Source organism: Cervus elaphus, chromosome 27 (assembly GCF_910594005.1).
Source record: "Cervus elaphus chromosome 27, mCerEla1.1, whole genome shotgun sequence".
Taxonomy (NCBI): domain Eukaryota; kingdom Metazoa; phylum Chordata; class Mammalia; order Artiodactyla; family Cervidae; genus Cervus; species Cervus elaphus.
The window spans coordinates 25,335,937-25,352,615 of record NC_057841.1 but is presented as its reverse complement, the minus strand read 5'-3'; the positions used below and the strand labels follow the sequence as shown (position 1 = coordinate 25,352,615).

Genomic DNA, 16,679 nt, shown 5'->3' with positions numbered 1-16,679 from the left:
CCTGGACTTCCCTGGTGGCGTAGTGGGTAAGAATCTGCCTGTCAGTGCAGGGGACACTGGGTTGATCCCTGGTCCAGGAAGATCCCACAAGCCTTGGAGCAGCTCAGCCCGTGCACTGCAGCTAGTGAGCCCACGCCCCTCAGCAAGAGAGGTCCCTGCAGGGAGAAGCCCGGGCGCCGCAGAGTAACCCCGCTCACCCTAGCTGGAGAAAGCCTGCGAAAAGCGACGAAGGCCTAGCGCAGGCAAAAATAAAAATAAATAAATAGTATGAAAAAATTTATTTGGTTCTGTAAAACTATAACCATGTACCCAGAACTCATTCCAAAAGTTCTGAGAATATGTAGGTATAATACAATTACTTAAAAAAGACATGACATACCGCTGATTTATTCTGAATAACTGGGAGGGTACTTAACCCATTGGTAATAGTGTTTAAGGTACTTAAAGAAATAAACAACAGTTATCCTCCTAAAATTTAAATTGTTTCTTTGAAGGGTCCTCACCTCTTCTGTATTTACCTGTTTTTAAGGTTATTGAGGTTCAATTTATTATATACAGTAAAATTCACCCTTTTAAGTGTAGTCGTACCCGTTTGGACAAATGGACACAGTTGTATGACCACCACCACAAGCTGGGAGTAGAGGGTTTCCCATTATCACAAGTTTCTTCACTGTCTTTTGAGGGTAGTCCCCTACTCTTCCAAGCCCCTGGCAACAGCCGATCTGATTTCTGTCTCATAAATGGCATCATATAGTATACAAAATGCAGCCTTTTGTTACTGACCACTTTGACTTAGCATAAGGGTTATGAGATTCATCAGTGCTGTTGCGTGTACATCGAGAGTTCTTTTTGATTGCTGGACTTCTGGGTTGAAGTCTTCACTGTTTAGAGTACCACAATTTGTTTATCCATTCACCAGGTGGTGGACGTGTGGATTGTTTCCAGATTTTGATGGTTATGATTAAGTTGATAGAAAGGTTGTGTACAAGTCTTTGTGTGGACGTATATTATCCTTTCTCTTAAGTAAGATTCTTATGGGAGAAAAACGTTTATTTTCTGGAGAGACTGTACCATTTTGCATTCCACTGGCAGTGTGTTAGTGGTCCAGTTACAGCAGTTCTTGCGAGCATTTGGTAGTTTTCTTTTTTCCTTTAGCTGTTTATATTGGTGCATAGTGGTGTTTCATTGTGTTTTTAATTTGCAGTTCCCTAGTAGGTGGCATTAGCGGCAAAGAATCCATCTGCCAGTGCAGGAGACACAGGAGACATGGGTTTGATCCTTGGTTCAGGAAGATCTCCTGGAGAAGGAAATGGTAACTCGCTCCAGTATTTTTGCCTGGAGAATGCCATGGACAGAGGAGCCTGGTAGGCCACAGTCCCTGGATTGCAGAGTCAGATCTGACTGAGTGCACACACACAATAGCTAACAATGTTGAAAATCTTTTCTTGTACTCATTTATCACCTGAATTGCTGTTCCGCTGAAGTGACAGTTCAAACCTTTCGCCCATTGTTTTGGATTAGGGTTTTTAAACACTGTATTTGGAGAGTTTTTTATGTGGTCTGGGTACAAGTAATTTATCAGATGAATCATTTGTAAATATTTTCTCCCCATATGTGACTTGTTTTTTATTTAACTGTCTTTTGAAGAGCAGGTTTTATTAAGTCCAACTTCCAGTCTTTTTTTTTTTTTTTTTAATGATTTGTGCATTTTATTGTTAGTATCTGAGGAATCTCTTGCCAGTTTCAGAGGTTTTTGCCTCTTTTTTATTCTCCGTTCTCCCTGCACCTCCTGCTTTCTCTGTACTGCTCTCCTTCCAAATACACACACACCCACTGCGTTTCATCTTCAATTTTAGAATCTAATTGTGCTGCCTTGGAAAAATTAAACAGGGATGGGTACAGAGTTATAAAGACTTACATTTAAGTGTTCTGGGCTGTAAGCTTTGAAAGAAATAACAATCAGCAGGCTTCAGAGAACACAGAGCCACATTTGCATCCTGGATATCGCACCAGCAGTTAGACTGCTTGCTTTGCCAGTGACCAAGAGAGGTAGCCTTGCACGTGAAGTGGCTTGAAATACATGGTATATCGGCTTCTCTGGAGAGATCTGCTGTTCCTTGACCCTGTGCATTGTAATCCTTTTGGCCTTGCCCTCACCCCAGTCAGGAGAGTTAGCAGTGGTTGCTCACCACATGTGAGGGACTTGAGGCAGAATCCAACAGGGCACCCCTGTTCTCAGGGTGCAAGTGGGGAGTTTTGGTTTGATGGAAGGAGACCGATAGGCAAGAAATCATAGTCCTCAGAGAGGTGAGCAGAAATCATACTTCACAGTTACAAGTGTCACTTAGTATTTGGGGGGTGCTTTTCAGGTTGCCGGCTAGCCCCTTCGTGAGGTAGGAAAGAACTGTTATCTTTTTCATAGATAAACTCTCTGGTCTGTCCCGGGTTCATGCTGCATAAAGTGCCCTTGTAAGAAGCTCCTGGGCCCCCCTGGTAGCATCCCAGCCCTTCAGAGCATCTGCGCATTGGCTTTCAGTGGGGGGCACCTGTGCCAGGTGTTTCCTCCATCCACCCAAGTGTAGCTGGTTCTTCCGTCTCCCAGGCAGCACTGACACGCGCCTTTGAGCCTTGGTGCCCACGGCTCCATGCGATGACTCCTCATCTGAGGTCCCTGGGACTGCTCCAGTGTGCCCCCAGACGAGTGCCAACGTGCCAGGAGTGTTTCCGGTCTAGCCATCCCAGATTTGGTGACCATTTCTCCAGTCATTTTCTCAAGATGTTGTAATAGATTGGGGTGGGGGTGGGGCACATAGAAACGAAACTTCGGGGAAGTCTATGCAGTTACTGTCAGAGCCAAGTCCAGGCCTCAGATCTCTCGATGCCCTTTTCTTCTATGCTTTCCATGAGTCTGTTTCTGAATAGCTGGTGACTAGCATTTTAGAATGGGATTCAGTGGGACAGAGGGATAAGAATCACTCCAGTTAAACTGCTGTAGTACAGCTACCAGGAGAGCTCATATAAATCCTTGGACCATGGGAACTCAATGGGAGTGTTTGAAATGGACTGGGAATTACTGATTTCTTAAACCCCTGTGGCAGTTAATGGCTTAGCTTTTACTTCAGCATTTAATATAGCAGTTGAATAGAACGCAGTTAAGCCCCATGTGTTTAATGGATATGAAATAGTCGCTCACTGTTTTAATTTGTATTTTCCTAATTGTAGTGAATCAAGCCCATTTTCACTTGTTTATTGGCTCTTCCGGTTTCCTTTCTGCAAAGTGCTTGTTTGTGTCATTTACCCATTTTCCTATTTTATTGTATATATTGATTTGTAGGAGTTATTTGCATGTTTTTGATACTATCAATTTTTATATATTTTACAAGTATTTTTTGAAGTCTGATTTAAAACTTATTCTTCATAGTAAAATTTCATATGAGTATTAAGTTAATCTTTTGATGGTGCTTTAGGTTCTGAATTTTTTAGTTAATCTTTTTTCTTTTTCTGTCTGTAGGTTATGAAAGTGATTTCTGATGAAACTGGATTGGAATAATTTTCATGATCTTTGTATATTTATATATATATATTTTAAAATTTTGCATTTGACTTAAAGTGCCATGAGAAAATTTGCATACTGCAAGGTGGTCCTAGCCACCTCCTTGATTTGGGTACTCTTGGATATGTTCCTGCTGCTTTACTTCAGTGAATGCAACAAATGTGATGAAAAAAAAGAGAGAGGACTTCCTGCTGGGGATGGTGAGTGACATTTTATAATAATGGGCCTGTTTTGATACATATGTTACTTGTTTGTAGTATCTAATTTGGGAACTATAGAATTTTAACATTTCTTTAGATTAATAGTAATCCCAGGCTTTCTATGTATGATGATCATATTTCTATCAGTTCTCTGGTGGGTTCTAATAACAGTATTAAAGTGTCATGTATACAATTGCTAAATTCGAGTGTTCAGTGTTAAAAAGTAGTTAATTTTCTGGAAGTCGTATTACCAAATAATGTAGGGAATCGCATAGCTGGGACTACCAAAACTGCAGAGATTAGTCTAATGTCGAAATGCTGAGTAGAGTGTTAAAATTGCATTATCAGGCATGAGAGAGAATTCTCTGGTCCTCCTATCTCAGTCCTAAGGGAAGAAGTTATTTTAGGTAGATGTGGTCTGGTGAGTTCATTTTGTTAATGCTGTCGATAGCTCCAGTTAGCACTTTTAGGGAGAGCTTATGAAAAGATCAGACTATAAAATCAGTGCTGCATTGAGAACACTGCAGTCTCTGGCGTGGGAAAGAAAGGAGACACCTGAAAAATTCCATTTTAGACTCTGTGTTTAAACCAAAAACCAAATGCCTCCTTTTATTATTTTTAAACAAAATGAAAATGGCTCTGCATTGTGAGTCAGTAATTTAGCTATTCTGGGCCATGCACTGTGTCTGGTTAGTTATAGAATATCTGGCTAAACAATAATTCTGTTTTTAGGAAATATATGTAAATGTTTTATTTGAATATACAGCCATATTTAAGTATCTTACACTTTTATAATGAAGGTACCTGGTCCTTTAAAATTTATAGTCTAAAACTTACTTGCCTACGTACTATAATTTTTATAGATGAGATTATGTAACCAGTTCTGTTTATTTTATGGGAAATTTGCCTAAAATTAGTCTCAGTTGCTAACCCTGAACTTTAGTAATACCTAGGCTAACCCCTAACTTTTTAATTTTTATCTTCCCCATAATTTTTAATAAGATACACTTTTATACAAGGTCAGCCTATCTGTTGACTTTCCTGGTTTCCTTTAAGGCCCTGCTGCTTAGAAAGTTTGTTGTGTGACAGGACCCTGCCTCTTTAACTGGTGTTAGAGCTGTAACTCTGTTGACATTTAAATCGGAGGGCGGGTATTGCTATTCACCATTAAAAAACTAGGATATTTCCAAATGGAACGGATTAACTTTCCCCTCACTCCACCCTAACCAATTGCCATTTATAGTGGGAACTCATGGTGTTCTATCTTAAATGCAAAGGCACAATCATAAGACAGACTGGGACCTCTGTAGTGGGTGAAGACACACTTGGTCTTCACCAATGATTTGTAATGTTCTGAATGTTTTGTAAACTGCTATGTGCTGAGCAGTGAGCTACGTGCCAGTGATACACATTTCAACAGTACAAAATAGTTTCTCCCTTTGGGGAACTCCCAATCCAATAGGAGAGGAAGAATAATAGACAAATAGTGATATGATAGCTTCCCTGACAGCTCATTTGGTAACGAATCCACCTGCAGTGCAGAAGACCCCAGTTCGATTCCTAGGTCGGGAAGAGCCACTGGAGAAGGGATAGGCTGCCCACTCCAGTATTCTTGGTCTTCCCTAGAGGCTCAGCTGGTAAAGAATCCACCTGCAGTGCAGAAGACCCCAGTTCAATCCGTGGGTTGGGAAGATCCCCTGGAGGAGGGAAAGGCTACCCACTCCAGTATTCTGGCCTGGAGAATTCCATGGACTGTATAGTCCATGGGATTGCAAAGAGTCGGACATGACTGAGCAACTTTCAGTGATATGGTAGATAGCACACTAGAGGTGTGTGGGAGGAAGGAACACCGTGAGGCCTCTGAGAAGGTGCTGCAGGGAAGTAACACTCAGGCTAAAGATCAGGGTGCATGGGTGTGTATTAGGTTTGATGGGTGAAGGGAATACATCCCAAGCAAAGGAGAAAAGCATGCATAAGATAAGCACATGAGAGAACAGAGTTGATGGATAGGAAAGCGTGAGGAGAGAGCACAGATGAAGCTGGGAGGTCAGCAAAGACCACATCGCAGAAGGCATTTTATAACATGCCGAGGGTTTTGCACTTCATCCTGCAGGCGAGGCATGCCATCGAAGGATTTTAAAGAAGGGAACAAGTAACCTGATGGGATCCTGACTTTCAGAACAGAGTGGCCACTTGGCTGATGAGAGAGAATGAGACATCTGAGACTGGTTGTGAGACTGCTGGGAAAGTTTGGAGACGTTCTTGGGGCCCACAATAAAATATATCGGAAGTTTGTAGATAGTGGGCTTTACACAGCAGGGAGAGTCACTGAATGTAGGTAATAGGGCAAGTGAATGTAGGTAATAGGGCAAGTGAAATGTCTCCCATGACTCTCAGGTCTCCATCTTTGGGTAAATTGATATGAGGAGGGGCCTCAGAGGCAGAGCAGCTCCAGTGGGAAGGCAGAAGGACGAGTTGTGTTTGGAGCATTTCATGTGGAGGTGCTGGGGGTGGAGGTGCTGGGGGCCGGGGGCTGCGTTCTGCAGCAGCAAGTGGCTGGGGTGGAGCATGGGGGCGGTGCTTTGGGCTCCGGAGAGTGCGGGAGAGACAGGCAGAGTTGGAGAGGATCACGGAGGGTCAGCAAGGGCAGAGAAGGCTTCTGAAAGTCAGAGGCAGCGGAAAAGCCAGAGGAAGTGGGGTCATGGAAATCCAGGAGTGACGGATGTTCGTTCAGGGATTTCACCTGAGATGAAAAAGTGGTTGTGATACGTTTCCTAATGGGATTTCTCGTTACCCTAGAAAGTGCCATTTCAGTACCAGTGGACTTGATATTTACTGGTGTGTACCTTATCCTTTTAGGAAGCTTTGCCACACAGACTACAATAGTTAGAAGAAAGGAATGGAGCAAAAGTTGGTTTTCTGTGTACAGACGTATTTTTTATGTATTCTGAAGAGGTTGAAAATATAAAGGAATGAAGTAATACTTGAAAGAACAAATTCTCAGCAGAGGAGACAGTGGGGTATCAAAACCATAAGAAAAATTTATCCTTGAAGAGGATTCTAAGTTTAGTACGCTTCTGAAAACCACTAGTGACAGGAGCATCAGAGAAAAGGAGTAGCTTTTATGCAAAGTACAGAAGTACAGAGTAAAGGAGATACGGTCTGAGAGTGCAGTGTGGAGCCATGAGAGACAACAGCACCTCCTGACAAAAGGAGAATGAAGGTGGGTGAGGGTTGTCAGCTTAGTGGCCTTGTGAGAGTCGGGTCTCAGTCTGGTGGATGGGACCTCTGTGTTGAGGAAACTTGATATTTACTATGTGGAAATAGCAAGATGGTATTGATGATTGAGAAAGAGGTCAGCAGCGGCAGGATGAGAGAAGGCTGAGCAGTACGATGCCAGGAGGTGAGTTAATAGCTGAAGGGAGAGACTTAATGAGAGGCCTGTGATTCCAGACGGGGCCGTAGAGCATCCATTTTTCAAACTGTGTTTCAAGGGATTGAAGGGAAAGAGTGGGGAAATGACTAAGGGAATGGGGACAATGGCTGCCAAGCAAGAACAGTTTGGAAAATCTGCTCTGACGGGACGTTTCAGTGCAGTGGGCACTAGGAGGTCCCAAATAGTGTAGGAACGCTAAGGTTACTGCTCTCAATATACGGCTACTGAGAAATTGTGGTGCCTGTGAAGAGATCTTTCACTAAAGTAGTTGGGAGAGGGTTGACAGGCAATGGCATCAAGGATATAGACCTTCTTATTGGGATTAGCAGCTACAGTCAGTGACCTGGAAGAATATAAGTCTCTTCTGTTAGAACACATAAGGTCTCCAGGATCTTCATTCTCTGAGGCATTTGAAAAACCAAATTAACAACAAGCAGATATGACACTCTAGAGCAGTTGTCTTAGTATTGTAAGGACCTCCTTTCTGAACTGCTTTGAACAGCTTTACAGCTCCAATTTGGTGAAATTTACCAAATTCTGTTCTTTATACTGTTGTGTGCAATTAAGCAGAATGGATTCATTATCCCCATGATAATGTTCATCAGATTATCCTAGGGTCTTACATGTACTCGCTACTCACCTACATCAGGTACCAGCAGGCCTGTCTGGTGATTACACAGGGTTGATTTTATTCTGTTTTGTTTTATATTCTTGAGCAGTTCTCTCTCATGGTTTTATATTTACTTGTATTTTATACACCAGACTCTCTGAGAATAGGAAAATTCTTCTTTTGCTAGAGAATTAGATAAAATTGCCCTTGGAAAAATAAAATTAGTACAAGTTATGTCTTACAAGTATTTTTGCAACTCCTCTGCCTTGTTGGAATTAACTCATTCAGTTTATGGATTTGGATGTTGCATAGAACATTCAGTATTTTTACAGATACACTTTCAAGTAGGAGTTAATCCTTTGTGCCAGCTCAGTACATGATTTTCAGATTACTAAAATATTGATTATTCCAAGTTTTTACATGCTTATGCTAGAATTACTTCAGTTGTCAAAAATTAGGAAGACTTTGAGAACATATTTTATAGAAGAAACTTTAGATAATTAAAAACTTAAAAATATTGTTAGTAAAAACTTTCAGAAACTATTAACAGACTTTTAGTGTACTTAGAGTTTTATTTGTACACATTACAAGTGAATTGAATATAAAATTGGAATAAGGGTTAAAACAGGTATTGAGGTAGCAGAGAGTTATCAGTGAATTTTGTTATATGCAATAATATTTTGATGTTAAAAAATTAGGTAATTTGCTTTGTTTATATAATACTTATTTTATATAACACTAAGAAAGCAGAAACATTTCAGTTATCATTGTAAGCCAAGTCCCAATTTCAGAGATATTAAAATATGGGAAAAATATTTTGGAGTAAGTGAAATATAGTGCCTAAAAATAGGAAAAATTATAATCGCCTAAGAAAATTGCTTGGGAGAAATGCTTTTAGCTTTTTATCTTCCCAAATGGAAATCATCTAACTTTGAAAAAGTGAAAGTGTTAGTCAGTCAATCATGTCAGACTTTTTGTGACCCCATGAACTGTAGCCCACCAGACTCCTCTGTCCTTGGAATTCTCCAGGTAAGAATACTGGAGTGGGCAGCCATTCCCTTCTCCAGGGGATCTTCCTGACTCAGGGGTCGAATCTGGGTCTCCTGCACTGCAGACAGATTCTTTATGACTGAGCCACCAGGGTTTATTCTACTTCCAAGAGAAAATACAAATTGTAGAAATTTGTAAGATGTGTTAAAGCTAAGGTATGTCATGTGATTTGTATATGTAAATCTCATTTGGCAGCTAATCAGAGTGAACTTGTAGTTTTTTTGATAATTAAATTTTCTAAGAAATGAAACTTCTCTGCTTTGTCATGTAGATGAAGTTTAGCTAAAGTATACAATAAAATGTTAGTATTGTGTTTTCACATAATACTTCAGAACAAGACTTAGTTACCCCCTTGTCAAAGCTGATTTGATTCTTAGAAATGATCTACATATGAAATTTTATGCCAAAGAAAGTATTTTTTCAGTTCAGGAAAATGATAATATCCAAACCCATTTCCATTGCTTTCAAACAAGTTTCACTGATCTCTTTTTTAATTTACATGAAAGACTGATAAGTAGAAAATAAGGAAAGTTAATACTTACTATCTTTTTTGTTAGCTGCTTTTTGCAAGTGTGATAGTCTACGGGGTCGCACGGAGTCAGACACGACTGAAGTGACTTAGCAGCAGCAATAAAAGTATTCATTAACTAGTTGCATTTTATCCTGGCATCTTTGCCAAAGAAAATTAGTTTACTGGTCCCCCTTTAATCCTTTGGGATATTATAATTTCTAAATTCAGGTATTGTGGTGGGTTCTGTAAGCAGTAGTCACAAGACTTTTGATTTATGGTCATTTTAAATGTGGCTCTGAAAACTCACATGTATCAGTAGGTTAAAGTATGTAATGTGGGTATTACACTAGATATTCAGGTTGTTAATAAGTATCAGCTGATCAAATTTGTAAAGTATTGTAGCCAGGAAGATTTTGTATGTTGTACAGTTTTGCCCAATTCTTTAAGACTTCCAGGCTGGAGTTCACTATGATGGGGCAGGATTTTAGTTTTCTGGTTATACAGTCTCTTAGGCTATAAGCAATCAAGTTTATACTTACTAGTCTTACTAGTTCTTACTGTAATTTCTTGAGTGCTCCTTCATACTCCCCCAGTCCTCATGGAAAATTTGAAACATAAACAAAATTAGAGAAAACAGAAAATTGGTCTCCCGTATACCCATCATCTGGAGAAGGGCAAGGCTACCCACTCCAGTATTCTGGCCTGGAGACTTCCATGGACTGTATCACCCATGGGGTCGTAAAGAGTCGGACACGACTGGGCAACTTCCACATACCCAGCATGTCTTCAGCAGCTGTCAATGCAAAGCTAGTCTTGTGGCATAGATACATGGTACCTCTTTCTTCTTGTCCTCCCCACCCTGCTTTGTTGGTTGTTGTTGAAGAAGAAGAAACTGTTTTCTTTTCTCCAGTTTTCCACAGTCAGGATTTGCATTCTGTTAATGTGTTTTTTTTTTTTAAATCATGTCCTCCGTCACCAGTAGTATTTCCTGTGAATTGATAAGTGGGTCCAGGGGCTTGATTACATTCAGAATCTACTCCACCTCACCTTGCCTCAGGCGAAAATATGTTATAGATGGTGTTCTGTATAACTTAATATAATACTCAATTAAAAATTTAAAAACTGAGCAGTGTGAGAATGTTTCCATTTTAACTTTTCTTTAAAGCATCATCTTACACTAAAATAGGGCGCAGGTAACAGAAGGACATTTATAACCAGGGCCACTAGATGTCTCCCACCTACTCTCTATTTGTGCCATGCACAAAAGGTAAGTGTGACTTCCAGAACTCCAGTGCTTTGTACTGACCCCTGAGTGTCCCAATCCCCAAGTCTGTTCATTGCTCTTTATTTTCAGAGACAGGTAAGTAGAAACTGACTGTGAGAGTTTAATAATTTATGGTTTTTTAACTTTTAAAAGTTTATATGAACATTATGTTTCTTTACTTATAGTTTTTATTGTTATTGAAAATTTTTGTCACTGAGAATTTTTTTAAAATTCTTATATTTAAAGAGCTTACTTGGCAAACATTAGATAGGATTTGTTTTTTAAAATTGTATTACAGAGAGTTTATGATTTTTCAAGTTATTTCCTAATATTTTAACTTCCTTCCTGAAATCAGTTTCTAAGCTTCCTAGAATGGGGAACATTCTTATACACCATTTTTTCCTTGATAGTTCTTGAAAACAGATTTTATGTTCTGTTTCTGTTTTATGTTGAAGGCATAGTGAGTGATATTCTGCAGCTCTGGTATGGATAGGTTGCTTTGTACCTGCTCTGGACAGTCGTCCTGTAGGCCAGCTTTGCCGACAAGCGCTGTTCTCAGTCGGGCAAAGCCTGTCCGAAGAGAACTCCTGGTTCTTCTACTACCGTGATGTCGTCAGACATTTCCATCCAGAGACTTTGGGGGGATACCTTAAAAACACACTGCAGGAGAATAAAACTTTCAGCTTAAAAAACAAGTAATGTATAAACAGATAGTTCCATCCCATTCTTACCCTCACCTCATTCTCTATCCGTCCCTTTTAGGTGGGAAGTTTAACACAATTTTTTCAAATTTAATATATTCTAGAACATAAACATAAAAGAACGTTTTTCTTGGAACACTTTTTAATATCTCAAAAGTATATAACTAGGAACAAGATTTGGGATTTGCTGGTCAGAAATATTCTTCTTTTTACTAATACAGCCAGTCCTCCGTATCTGTGGATTATACGGAGGGGTGATTGTGCCACATACCTTTTTATATAAAGGATTTGTACATCTGCAGATTTTGGTATCCACAGGGCGGGGTGACGGGTGTCTTGGAACTAGGCCCTCATGGATACTGAGAAACAACTCTATGTTAAGAGACAACATTACTTCTGATTAGAATTACATTTCTTGATGTTCCACCTTGCATAATGCTTATTATAATGTCTACTATTGTTAATTCTAGGATTCATTGTGATTTATTTTGAATAACACTTGTACTCATGTATTAATTTAACATATAGTTATAAAATGCCTGTTAAACACTGCTAAACTCCACAGAAGGTACATGAATAAACAAAAAACTCCAGCTAATAAAGAAATCATAATCTAGCTAGGTGGGGTGTTATAGGCATGTTTAGCAATCATAATTAGGGAAAGCTGTTGATTAGAGGGACTTTGCTTCTGGCTCAGTGATAGAGAATCTGCCTGCCAATGCAGGAGATGCAGTTTTGATCCCCGGGTCGGGACAATCCCCTGGAGAAGGGAATGGCAACCCACTCCAGTATTCTTGCCTGGGAAATCTCATGGACAGAGGAGCCTGGCAGGCTACAGTCCATGAGGTCAGAAAGAGTCGGACACGACTGAGCGTCTAAACAACAACAACAATTGATTAGAGACATAGAGCCCTGGATGAAATGATGTGGTCAAAAGTAGCAAGCCCTTGAGAGAGATACAGAAAAGCTGCAGGAGAGAAGCTGTCGTAGCTGGGCCTTGGAGGACTAGTGTGGGTTTGGTGTTGCGCAGGTAGAGGTGGGAGGTGCCAAGGGAGGAGGCCAGTGTGAGCAGAGGCACCGACGCAGGTAGGCCTGAGGCACAGAGAGGAGAGCTGGAGGCGCTGCCTGACGGGAGGGTGAGCATCTGGGGGCTGGGAAGCGGAGAGCCCAGCGGGTGGTAGGTTTGGAAACTTAAATTTCCTGTTAAAGAGATTAGACTCCCAGAGACCGTGGGAATAGCACAATGAAGACTGTGCTTTAGAGAAGTTACTGTGGCCACAATATTCGAGATGGGAGTGCCAAGGCCATGCAGTGATTCAAGGGAGTGGTGCATGGTGAGAAGGTCTGGAGTCAGGGCACAGTGTGGAAGCAAGGGACAGGGCAGCCCCTAGGCTGTGTCCCAGATCGGTAGAGGATGGGCTCAGAGGTGGCTCTGGTTGTTGAGGGCATAGTTTAAACATAAAGGTTATTCAATAGAAACATGAATTAATTGCTATAAAATTAATGTTAGTTAAATTTCCTCCTTATTCTTAGTTCTAGAGCCAGTACAAAAGCCTCATGAAGGTCCTGGAGAAATGGGGAAACCAGTCGTCATTCCTAAAGAGGATCAAGAAAAGATGAAAGAGATGTTTAAAATCAATCAGTTCAATTTAATGGCAAGTGAGATGATTGCACTCAACAGATCCCTACCAGATGTTAGGTTAGAAGGGTGAGTACCTGGTGTGGTCCTGATAGTACTGAACATGAATGAAAAGTTGTTCTGAATTCACAGTAAATTGCACTTTAGTGTTGACTATCCTTGAAATGAATGTTACATCGCTGAGTTACTTCTTACCACCACCCCCCACTTAAGAAATAATTAAATGCTGGTAAAATAACATCTTAAGTTCTAGAGATCTTTGGAACCATGTGTTTTAGGCTTTGAAAGATAATTGTTTATCTTGATGGATTTAGTAGGGATTTTAAACCTCATTATTACCAAAGCATTTATATAATCAATTTTATAAAGGATCATTTTAAGTTGTGTGTATCTTAAAACAGTGAAGTATACAGTCATAAGCATACAAATTAGTGAATTGCTACATACATGTTATCCTGTCTAATCATCGTCCAAATCAAATTATAGAACATTTTCCTCTCCTCTAAAAGTTCTCTTATGTTCCTTTCCGATCATACTCCCAACCCCAGGGGCAGCCATTGTTTTGATCTCTAAACATAGATTAGTTTTGTCTTTCTTTGAGCTTTTTATAGATGCATCTATACTGTTTATAGTCTGGTGTCTCTGAGTTCCATATTGTTGTGTATATCAGAAACTTGTTGTTTTCCATTGCAGTGTGGTGGTTGTTATATGAATATACCATAACTTACACACTGATAGATATTTGGGGTGTTTCCACTTTTTCATTATTATGAATAAAGGCTATGGTGATACTTCTGTGAATGTTTTAGGAAGACCTAGGCTCTCATTTCTATTTGGTGTATATATTGGGGAAAGGAATAGGGTATACACTTACGTAGCTTTAGCACATTCTTCTAAGACGGTTGTACCAACTGACACTCCCACCAGCACCTAATGTCCAGCTGTGCCATGTGATACAGGTGTCTGGACTAGAGGACAACAGGCGCTGTTAAGAGCAAGGGAGCTGTCTAGAGAAAGGTGGACAAAGTGAACATTCTAGCTGTGAGACACCCTTAGCCACCTTTCCTTCTATGGTAATGCTTCAGTAATGCCAGCAGCTGAGCTTTATCCCACCAGGCAAGAGATTGGAGGATCTTTTTCAACAGAATTGGACTAGCCCTAGAGAAAAGGAAAACAACTGCAGACACTGACATCAGAGACGCTCCAATTTAATGACGGTAGCCTGATCACTCCAATGAAGAAAACTCATAGTCAGAAAGCCTCACATACTGAGAGCTTACAGTCAGTTTCTTGGCCTTCTATTTTTTTTTTTTTTTTGGCCTTCTATTTTTAATCTTAGATAACCAAGAAATACTAGACATCACAGAAAACTCTCAAACATGGAAAGTGTAGTTCAGAACTTTAAGCAGCTTGGAGGAAGCAAAGACTGACTATTCAGTTAGAATTCCATCACCTCCTAGCTTTGTTCATAGTAATACTTCCTAAGGCCCACTTGACTTCACACTCCAGGATGTCTGGCTGTAGGTGAGTCTCTACACCATTGTGATTATCAGGACCATTAAGTCTTTTTTTGTACCATTCTTCTGTGTATTCTTGCCACCTCTTCTTGATCTTTTCTGCCTCTGTTAGGCCCTATTCCTAACCTTTAAAATTTTGCCCATTTTTGTATGAAGTGTTCTCTTGGTATCTCTGATTTTCTTGAAGAGATGTATAGTCTTTCCCATTTTATTGTTTTCCTTTATTTCTTTGCATTGTTCGCTTAAGAAGGCTGCTTTACTTCTCCTTGCTATTCTTTGGAACTCTGCATTCAGTTGGGTATATCCATTAACTATTTCCTTTGCTTTTCACTTCTCTTCTTTTCTCAGTTGTTGGAAAGGCCTCCTCAGACAGGAGGCTTTCTTGCATTTTGCTTTCTTCTGTTTCTTTTTCCTGGGGGATGATTTTGGTCACCACCTTTTGTATGGTGTTTCAAACCTCCATCCATAGTTCCTCAGGCACTCCTGTGTATCAGGTCTAATCCCTTGCATCTATTTGTCACTTCCACTCTGTAATCATAAGAGATTTGATTTAGGTCATACCTGAATGGCCTAGTGGTTTTCCCTACTTTTCTTCAATTGAAGTTTGAATTTTGCAATAAGGAGCTTATGATCTGAGCTGCAGTCAGCTCCAGGTCTTGTTTTTGCTGACTGTATAGAGCTTCTCCATCATTGGCTGCAAAGATTATAGTCATTCTGATTTCAGCATTGACCATCTGGTGATGTCCATGTGTAGAGTCGTCTCTAGTGTTACCAGGAGAGGGTGTTTGCCATGACCAAGAAGTTCTCTTGGCACAACTCTGTTAGCCTTTGCCCTTCTTCATTTGTACTCCAAACTTCCTTGTTTCTCCAGGTATCTCTTGACTTTCTACTTTTGCATTTCAGTCCCCTATAATGAAAAGGACATCTCTTTTTGCTGTTAGTTCTAGGAGGTCTTGTAGTTGTTCGTAGAACTGTTCAACTTCAGCTTTTTTGGCATTAGTGGTTGAGGTGTAGACTTGGATTACTGTGATGTTGAATGGTTTACCTTGCAGATGAACCAAGATCATTCTCTTGATTTTGAGATTGCACCCAGGTACTGCATTTTGAACTCCTGTTGACTGTGAGGGTTACTCCCATTTCTTCTAAGGGATTGTTGCCCACAGTAGTAGATATAATGGTCATCTGAATTAAATTTTCCATTCCCATCCATTTTAGTTTACTGATTCTTAAATGTCAGTGTTCACTCTTGCCATCTCCTGTTTGTGCACATCCAATTTACCTGATTCATGGACCTAACATTCCGAGTTCCTGTACAGTATTGTTCTTTACAGCATCAGACTTTACTTTCACCACCAGATACATCCACACCTGAGCATTATTTGCACTTTGGCTCAGCCTCTTCACTCTTTCTGGAGCTGTTTCTCTGCTCTTCCCCAGTAGAGTATTGGACACCTACTGACCTGCAGGGATGGTGCCCATCTTCCAGTTTCATATCTTTTTACCTTTTTTTCATCCTGTTGATGGTGTTCTCAAGGCAAGAATGCTGAAGTGGTCTGTCATTCTCTTCTCCAGTGGACCATGTTTTGTCTCCTGCAGAGGCATGAACCCACAGCGGCCTGCCTTCTGGTCAGGAGTGCTGGCGGCAGCAGTCCTGGGAGGCGTGGTGTGCTGACATAAGTCCTCTTGCTGTTAGCGCTATCACAGAGCCTCTGTCTCTGTCACGGAGACTGCAGACTCCAGGACTGGTCCACCTCAGGCCAAACTACTGGGAGGGAGCACAGCCCCATCCATCAGCAGAAAATTGTACTGAAGATTTACTGAGCATGACCCTGCCCACCAGAGCAAGGAGTGTTTTCCCAACAGCGAGTCCCTCCCATCAAGAAGCTTGCACAAGCCTCTTATCCTCATGCATCAGAGAACAGACAGAAAAGCAAGAACTGCAATCCCGTGGCCTCCAGAATGAAAACCACAGTCACAGAAAACTAACCAAAATGATCACATGGATCACAGCCTTGAGTAACTCAATGAAACTGTGAGCCATGTTGTGTAGGGCCACCCAAGACAGTTGGGTCATGGTGGAGAGTTCTGACAAAACATGGTCCACTGGAGAAGGCAATGGAAAACTAGTAATAATTACATAAAAAAGCATCACAAGAAAAAAAAAATTAACTCCAGGGAGTCAATATTGTGAAAATGAC

At 40.6% G+C, this 16,679-nt stretch overlaps 1 protein-coding gene across 4 annotated transcripts in view; it reads left to right on the top strand.

Moving 5' to 3' along the window:
- Positions 1–16,679, top strand: part of GALNT1 (polypeptide N-acetylgalactosaminyltransferase 1) — a 115,957-nt gene that overhangs the window by 47,786 nt on the left and 51,492 nt on the right. For all 4 annotated transcript variants that reach the window (XM_043889652.1, XM_043889653.1, XM_043889651.1 and 1 more), the window contains 2 exons: positions 3,512–3,753; positions 12,859–13,033. In XM_043889652.1, coding sequence (XP_043745587.1) covers positions 3,615–3,753; positions 12,859–13,033 — 314 coding nt within the window. In that variant the 5' untranslated portion in view covers positions 3,512–3,614. The remainder of the gene's footprint in view (positions 1–3,511; positions 3,754–12,858; positions 13,034–16,679) is intronic.